Source organism: Telmatherina bonti, assembly GCF_933228915.1.
Source record: "Telmatherina bonti genome assembly, chromosome: 13".
Taxonomy (NCBI): domain Eukaryota; kingdom Metazoa; phylum Chordata; class Actinopteri; order Atheriniformes; family Telmatherinidae; genus Telmatherina; species Telmatherina bonti.
Genome location: NC_136611.1, coordinates 14,669,595 through 14,678,438, shown reverse-complemented (window position 1 = coordinate 14,678,438; position 8,844 = coordinate 14,669,595). Strand labels below are relative to the sequence as shown.

The 8,844-nt window shown below is 37.9% G+C and overlaps 1 protein-coding gene across 1 annotated transcript in view; it reads right to left on the bottom strand.

The window, feature by feature from the left end:
- ubox5 (U-box domain containing 5) overlaps nucleotides 1-7,624 on the bottom strand; it is a gene marked incomplete at its 3' end in the record, with an annotated part of 7,873 nt that extends 249 nt beyond the window's left edge. Inside the window, exons 1-6 of the mRNA XM_079251628.1 lie at nucleotides 7,486-7,624; nucleotides 6,487-6,550; nucleotides 5,520-5,621; nucleotides 2,501-3,222; nucleotides 1,761-2,320; nucleotides 1,045-1,230 (exon numbers count right to left, since the gene is read on the bottom strand). Coding sequence (XP_079107754.1) covers nucleotides 1,045-1,230; nucleotides 1,761-2,320; nucleotides 2,501-3,222; nucleotides 5,520-5,621; nucleotides 6,487-6,540 — 1,624 coding nt within the window. The 5' untranslated portion in view covers nucleotides 6,541-6,550; nucleotides 7,486-7,624. The remainder of the gene's footprint in view (nucleotides 1-1,044; nucleotides 1,231-1,760; nucleotides 2,321-2,500; nucleotides 3,223-5,519; nucleotides 5,622-6,486; nucleotides 6,551-7,485) is intronic.
- Between the last annotated feature and the right edge of the window lie 1,220 nt (nucleotides 7,625-8,844).

Sequence of the window (8,844 nt, the reverse complement as noted above, 5' to 3'; positions counted from 1 at the left end):
GTAATTGACTTTTTAACAGTAAAAAACAAGGAAGCAATTTTAAATACTTTAGTATATTTATATGGTAATATATTTACAGTACACTGCAAACCCGTTAGTTAAAATTTCAGTTTCTGTAAACACCAAATCTGATCTGATCTCTGAAGGGGACATTAAATATGAACATGGAAAACATCATCATTCATTAGTTTTAATCCCAGCTTGTTTCTTAATGTGATGGCAAATTCACATCTACCACAATCTGATTACTCCAACTTCATCCTGACAAGCAAGAGCTGTGGATCCCTCCAACCAGCGGCACAGGACTCTGACTATTCTAGTAACTAATGTCCACAAAGCAGGTAAATACACAGCCTGGTTGAAAAAAGAAGTTGCAACTTGGCAACATTTACTTGTATTTTTGCCATTTGAATTTAATAACTTAACGCACACAAACTAAATAAACCGTGTGCTTTCAGGCTCATTTTTGCTGTACTTCTATGACATTCTGAAAATCTGCCATTTCCTCTGCACAGACAATGCAGTGACTTGTATTATCCTGCTGAGGTGATTTAAAACATGTCTGAAGGAGGGATAATTTATTAATGTAAGGTTGCCTTTTGAATGTATTTCCAGCATCAATGACTCAACTCACAACATTTGATTGTCTCTAAAATTTAAGATAAATGCCCTTAGCTTCCAAAAATCATTTAAAAAATTAGACTCATTAATGTGTCTCGACATGCTGATGCCACATGTGCATCTCTAAGCTTAAATGGTAAAATGAGGTCACCCCAGGTCATTAGTTAAAAAATGCAGAAAGTGAAACTTAAGAAAAGTTAAAAGCTTTTTTCCCTCAGTTTTTTGTTTGAAGACACTAAAACATTAAATAAAAATAATTTTAGAAGGAATACATTCTGTTTATATTGGAAGTCATTGAACGTGTCCTCATGTTTGAAAATATATTTAAAACAAATATGATTTGGTTGAAATGTTCATACAAAGCATTTCACATGCCTGAAAGGTAAAAGCACAAGTATGTCATGAGATTGCAATAGATCCTACCAGCAGATGTTCTTGGAAAGCCTGAATTCTTAGTCCGGTCTGTGGGCTCTAGTGGGTCACAGTTAGAAATACCCTCCTTTTGGTCGGGCAAATTGGAAGTGAAGGAGGGTCGGCCCTTGAGCGCAGAGAGAAGAGCCTCATCCAGACTAGCTGACAAACGATTCTCGTGAGTGCTGCAGCTGGGGGCTGAAAATGTGCAATGACAGAGAAAAATGGGAAGAAAAATCAGCCGTCAACAACACAAATATGTTTTACATTCATACCTCAATGCATGATATGGCCAAACTTTAATCACACTATTTTATTTATTCATTCATTTTTGTTTCCAATATTAACAATACCTGCTAATAAATTCTTTTATAATCCTGGCAGAGGTTCCAAGATGGTGAGTCTCCAGTACTGACTTATGTGAAAACACTGGAGCAGATCAGCAATTGGTCAAATATAACTCTTATCTACAAATGTAACACTCATTTTCTAGTCTCGTTTACATGACACTAGAAAATAAAAACATCATTCCAAAGAGGCAACTGTCTTTAGTATCCGATGGAAAAAGCTGTTTGCAATTATCTACACAGTTTAGTCATTTTTGGAGAACTTCTGCAAAACCCAAGGACATTAAATCTGTGCTCTTTCCGAATGGCTCGGTAACCACCACACGGTATTTAAAGTCCAATACAAGCAACTGATTCCACACACACACACGTTAGACTCACCAGAAACTGAATCATTTCTTGATCTTTTTGTTGGAAGAAGTTGTTGCTTTTCACATACTGATTCTTCTGTTGTCCCTTTGGAAATATCCCTTAGATCTCGTTTCTTTCTCCTGTCCATTCCTGGTTTACTTTTCATACAGTCAGGCAGATCATTAGAAGCAGTATCTTCTATTTGCGCAGAAGTCCTCGTTTTCTTTGAATTTTTATTAAAACACAGGGAATTCTTGGACTGTCCGTGCTCATTTGAGGCTACAAGTCTTGATGCTTGTGGATTCTCTCTTTGGTCTTGTCTTCCGACCGTCCCATCTTTCGTCATCATTCCTTTCTGCAGGAGGAAGTGGTCAATGCGGCTTTTTAGATGGGGGTTGGGAAGTGGCTGGGAGGTTGATGAGAATGAGACACCAGTGAAAGGGTCGTTTGGTGCTCGACCCCAAGTTGCTTCCCTCTTCTGATACTCATCAAGGGTAGTGTTATCCACAGAGACACCACAGGGGAGCAGCATGGGCAGCATCATCACTTCCTGTGTTATGGGATCAAGGAATTCCTCTGGGATGGAAACACTGCAAAAGTCAAACAAAAATTCAAACAAATGTTCATAAAAACTGAATTATTTGCTAACAAATGTTATATGTAATATTGAAGAAGAAAGAAATTCCATCAACAGAACGACTTAATTAGTGTTGCAGCTTGAGATACAGCAAACCAGGTATTAAATAGTCGCTTCTTCCTGAATACTTCACCTTGGAGGTGCTCGCAGTGGATGTGGGGTTTGTCGAGCAGAAGGGGAAGAGAAGACAGGTCGCATCAGCCGTCTTTCACGTTCCTCGTGGATTCGTTTAATCTTCTCCACTTCCTCTGCGGGGCAGGAGCGAGCAGGCTGTCCCCACACAGTCAGCGCTTTCAGCCCCAGAGAAGACGCTGCTCCGCCAAAAGGCACCGTCACACGAAGCTGTGTCACAGCACCCAGCGACAGCAGACCCCGACTCCACAGATCCTCCTGCCGACAGTTTGCAGGCAGTGGAGGAGGAGGGGAAAGGAACGGGGCCCGGGGTCGAAAATTTGCGTGTCTGAAAGAAATGTGTGCTTCTTCCTTAAGTTCACAGCGAGCAACCAGTTTAAACTCTGGCTCAGCGTTTGTTTGGCATGTGGACATGTGGCCTTTTTCTTGATGATCACGTGAAGCCTCGTCACCCCACTGCTGGGCCTGTAGACTCCAATGGTGGCCATTACTCTGCTGAGATTTACAGCCATCATTTGAGTGTTTCACTCGGCTCTTTTCTCTCTGGTCGTTCACCTTCAGCTGGTCCTGTTGCCCAGTCTGTTTGTGGTCTGTAGTAGACCAGGGATCAGAACAGGTACTGATCTCCAGTCTTTTGCAGGCCTGTCCGCGGTCCATTCCCCAGGGCCACAGCTCCACATCTATTCGGCAAAGCTCCACTTGGAAACCGAACTTCAACGTCACCTGAGACGAAAAGGGTTCAACATGTTACCAAGATTGCAGTGATCCTCCTCACTTTCAAAACATAAATGTTGTGTAGACATTGATATTATTGCTTTAAAAGTGCAACTGCTTCTCTTTAAGAGTACTCTTAAAGAGACTGCAGTCTTCATCAGAAAGAAAATAGCTGGCTCATTGTCATTTGGAGAAATTTCTGGTTTCACTTACAAAATTTGCAATTTACTACTGATTAAACTAAGGTAGTACTTTATGGCTGTGATCATTGTCACAAGTCACCCTTTGATTAACTCAAAATGGATAGCGTGGGGCTATACTGGCTTTTTGAATTGAGTTGCGAACTAGTTTGTGAAATATATCTTGTATGGTTAATTAAAAATGACCCCATCATTTTCTGTTTGCAGTTACAGTATATGACAGTATCACTGGCCCCAACAACCACAATGTCACTCATATTATTAACATAGTTTTGCCATCATAACCGCTGTTTGTTTGTCAACGTGTGACAGCAAGGTGCAGCAGGTAACACTGAAGTGGCTGATGATGTCTCACTGTATGCTTAGTTGATACCAGAGATATTTCACAGTGTATAGTTGTTATTTACTTGTAGTTCAGACAAATGGCTTCTGGTATATTCAGTGGGTGCTTAAGTGTTGTGAATGTGTAGGCACCCCTAAAGTAGATTTAGATCGATGAGTTAACAGGTAATTGGGCCTAGTAGTAAAGGTTGGAAGTGACATGCATCAAGGTTTTAGCAGTATCATTTACTTGCATTTTCTTTGGTGAGAAATTTGTGTTGTTAGACTGCGCAAAGTGAGAGTCAGAAATACAGAGAAGCATTATATTAATACAATTTCCTTCGGATTTATTGGGCTGAAAGATTTAGTGCAAAAATATTTTGGAAACACGGGTTTTAAAATAGATCCAATATTTATTTTGGAGCAAAACAACTGGCCTTAATCTGTGGTTGTATTCAGAAAAATAAAGCTTGGTACATAATAATTTTTTTGCTTAATGACAGGAAAATAGTGAATTAAAAACGTATTACAATATTTTAATCTCCTTCACAAAAAGTGAATATAGTGGCTAACCACTAAAAATATCAGTTGCTAAGTCAAAGGTAAGGTGCATACTTGCATTCCCAACCTGTCCTGTATGTGGAAAGTTTAGTTTGATTTTCTCTTCAAATGCAAATCTAAAGCAGGAAAACAAAAAAACTCATAGCTAATAAAGTCTCATTTTTCTAAAGTGTAGACGGTATTTATAAAGTATGGAAGTGTAGAGCTGTCATCCTCATAAAAAAAAAGTTTGGGCCTTATTACATTATAACGTGATAGTTTATTGTAAAAACGTGAAACATATCACGTTATAACGTGATATGTTTTATTGTAAAAACGTATAACCACTTGAACGCTGGAGGGATTACATCTCTCAGCGCCTTGGGACCCCCCCGCAGAGTTGGCGAATGTGGCTGGGGAGAGGGCCTTCCCTGCTTACTGCTGCGATCAGAACCCTGATAAGCGGTAGAGGAGGGATGGATTGATGGCACTTGGATGCACCGATGATGTTTGCATTCATAGTGATTCTCGTGCCGCTCAAGTTCCAATTAGAAATTATGCCACGTCATGGGGATTGGACTCATTTTTCCTTCTGTACAGACCCATGCCTTTTAAAAATGTCCATAAACTACGTATATTTATTACAATGGATCGAAAGTGTTCCAAAGCACCATAATTTCACAATGTCTCAACCCAAGTATGAAGAAAAACTCTATCAAGTCCTGTAAATGAGCCATTTGTGATCTCCTATCCACCCCGAACACAATTTCCTCATCTAAAGTCGAAAATGACCAAGTTCACGTTTTCAGATACATGATATGTTTCACGTTTTACAATAAAACTATCACGTTATAACTTTTTTTTATGAGGATGACAGCTCTACGCTTCCGTAATAAAGGGATTTAACAGAATAGAGCAAAGAACTAACACTAACCATCTGTATAGAGCACGCTGCTACAGACGCTTGAATACAAATGAATAGTTTGTGTTTGATGCTGAAACTTTGGATGTTTGTAACTTTCTTTATATAGATCTTCAGAGCAATACTAAATGTACAGCACTGATTCTTGGTTATTTTTTTTTCCATTTATATTAATTTAGTTTCCTCTAAAGAACTGCCAGATTTTCCAATAATGCTCATTGTCCTGAAATGAAATTTATTTGTCACTCTTAAGTCTCACAATGAGTTAATGATAATGAGCTCTGATAAAAACCCTCTACTCTAACAGTGCAGCATCACCTTACCTGTAGGGGAGGACGTAGGAAGTATTCCAGCTTGAAACCTCGTCTCTGCAGCACTGGGTCTGCCGACACAAGGTTTGTTACGTCATAGCCATCTGCACACAACTGAACATAGGAAAAATTAATATATGTCACTCAAGTGAAAAAGTATCTAGATATGTGCAGCTATTAAAGATAGAAGTTTAAAGCCACCAGAGAGAAGCTATTGTTAAAAACACATTCCCAAGACTTGTTTAGTAAGTGTTAGACATAACTACCAACGTTGACATTCAGCATTCTCAAATATGAGTAAACACATAATGATAAAGCACCAATTTTTGGATATATTTTATTTCTACTTAGTCTTTACTTTCCCCTGTAAAACTGGCCAAATTTTTAAAATAATGTGTATTATTTTCAAATATAAAATGTGTTAAAGATAACAGCAGTCTGTGTACCATTACATGGTTTAGCTGTTACATGTCTAAAAACAAGATAAAGCAAAAGAACGGTAAAAAAAACATAAAATAAATCAATCTAATTTTCTTGTAAAATTTCTTGAGAAGTACATATATTTCATTCCCTGAGTGCAGAGAAAAGACAGCCATGATAAGACAGAATATGAATAAAATGAACAAGGACGTTTGCGACTCAGTCTCCCACACACCACTTTTATCCCCTGCGTCTTTATTTTCACATCACTGTCCTCCACATTCCTCCTATGCTGTTTCACAGCTGGGTTTCTTTCAATTTATCTAAAACATGCTGGACATATTATTTAACATTATTTTTTTAAAGAGAAACAGGATGAATAGCCCTTCTAAGACCCCAACTCATTTGATGGGCTGAGTATTTAAGCTTGCAGTTGTTTCTAAATTGAGTCATCTAATTGTTGGGTACTAAAAGCACCTGAAATGTTCTGAAAGCCGTGAGTCAAAAATTGATGGATCCAAGTACATTAACACAATTAAGACAACAAAATGTGTCACACCTTGTTGCAATGAGCCGTTGTATAAAAGTGTGGCCGGCAAAGATTGACAACCATATTCTTCACCCTGCAAAGACACAAAGCAGTACAAGACATTCCTTTACGTCATGGTGTAAGAGCTTACAGGTCAAGGCAAAGTGACACATTCAGTGAATACAACAGTCCAACACCGACTCAAAGCATGTACTTTTTCCCCCTCTTTTAGTGGTTACTATGTGCTTTTACCGCATAACAAGACAACGCTGAATAGACTTGCAATTTATATCTCAGTGGTAGTTTTAAAAGAGACAGTGTCATCATTCAATAAACTAGTAATAAAAAAAGAACAACGTAGACTTCATCGTGTTTGACATTAAGCTATGTAACTGATTAAAACTTAAAAAGGAAAATAACACATCCAGAGACCACATGCATCTCTATCTCTCTAAAGTGACTAGGAAGTAGGAGGGCTTCTTGCAGAAGAATGTCTGTCTGTGACTGCTACAAAGGTCAGTGCTGAAGACATTTATTTAACTGGCCAGTAATCATCAACTTTATTTTAACTAAGAAGAAATATTATGTGCAATTTATCACAGGGAGAGGCAATGCATTTTCTGTTTTTAGCAGCTCAAATTTGAAAATGGGCTATTTTAGGATAGTATAAACTGAGCATCTTTGAATTTTGGGATTAAGAATTGCTATTAGTTACTTTTTAATCAGTCTTAAAACAAATATCTGATCAGAGAAACTTTATTGATAGAATCAATACATAATAGCCCTAACCTGAGCAGAATGGAAATCAATTAAAATCGCTTGTAATGATTTTCAAATTATGTCAATCACCTGTCGGTTTTCAGATAATAAGATTTGCTTCTTTAATAGGTTTCCTAAATAATTTAGCTTTTATTTAAGTTGATACACAAAACAAAGACATTAAATACATCACCTTAGCCCCCAAATCAGGGTAAATTTAACTAAATTCTTCTCCAGCAGTGGAAAGAAAAATAGAAATAAAGAACTTACAAATTGGACTCTTGCAGTTGTACACTTAACACTTTTTCCACGAAACTATTTAAACATCATCTTATATTTTCCTTTAAAAAGCTAATTCATAGTGCTAGCTGTAGTAAACAGCTGTTTACAGAATAGTTATGGTAATAGCTCATCGCAGCTAGCAGTCTGACACTGGCTAATTATTTGAATTGCAAGCCGCATAAAAAATGTAAAACAAAAATATATCACTAAGTTAGTAAAAACTACAGCAAGTAAGATTTTTTTTTTTTTTCATTAGTTAGACCCTGATACACTTGCCTGTTTAGCTTTTAACGCTAGTCACTCTACGAAACAGCTAATAGCCACTAGCATAACAAACAGGCTAGCTTAAGGAAGCCGAGAAGGGTCAACCGCCAATCATTTCGCCTACGCTCGGTGGGTATATAATTGAAGTGATGTAATGTAACTGAATTGTCCGTCGGCATTTATGTTTCTTGATACACTGGATTCAACTAAGTAAATATGTACGTGCCTCCTATTGGATAATTACTGCACTGGCAAACATCTTTTCGCCTGTAAGTTATTTAACTTCAATGCCATGAGTGGCTTGTCATTTATTAAACAACCATGTGGACTGAAACATCCGTAGGCGTGTAAAAGATGTTAGTCTGTTTAACAGGGGTCAAATCAGTGGCAAGCATAAAGTAGAGAAAATATCTAAGGAGATTACAGAAACTTTCTTTGTGGGAGAAATGTGGATGGAAAAAATTCTGGTGATATTAGATAGAGTTTAAAAAATAGAACTCAGGGCTCTGTTTAAAAGTGAAAGTCAGAGTATTTCCATTTGCAAAATGCAAGGGGAAGTTAAAGGATTGGGACCAAACAGCTCTGCAGCCATAAGAAATGCCCTAATCAGTAAGGCTAACTGGAGAAAAGGGCTCTAATGGAGCACAATGATTGGACTCTAGGGTGATGGAAGAAGGTCACGTGGTCTGATGAGTCCAGATCATAGTCTGTATATAAAGAGAAATAGCCTGTTCCAGAGTGATGGGTGGATCAGGGTAAGAAGAGAGGCAGATGAATCATGCTCAGGTTGGAGGCAGGCTATGATCTGGGGCCTGCTGCCCAGACAGTGTTGTTTAACTACCTAAATATCCTCAACAAGCAGATTATTCCATCAATGATTTTCTTTTTCCTTCCTTGATAGCATGGGCATATTCCACAATGACAATGCCAGGTTTTATCATTTAATATAAATGCAGCCCTGCTGAATGTAACAGTCTGAAGGGCACCTCAGTTGAATGAATGGTGTTATGAGGGATAAACCTAGACTGCTTTTGCTTAAGTATGATTACTAAATAATTAAATTTTTATTTATAAAGTACCTTT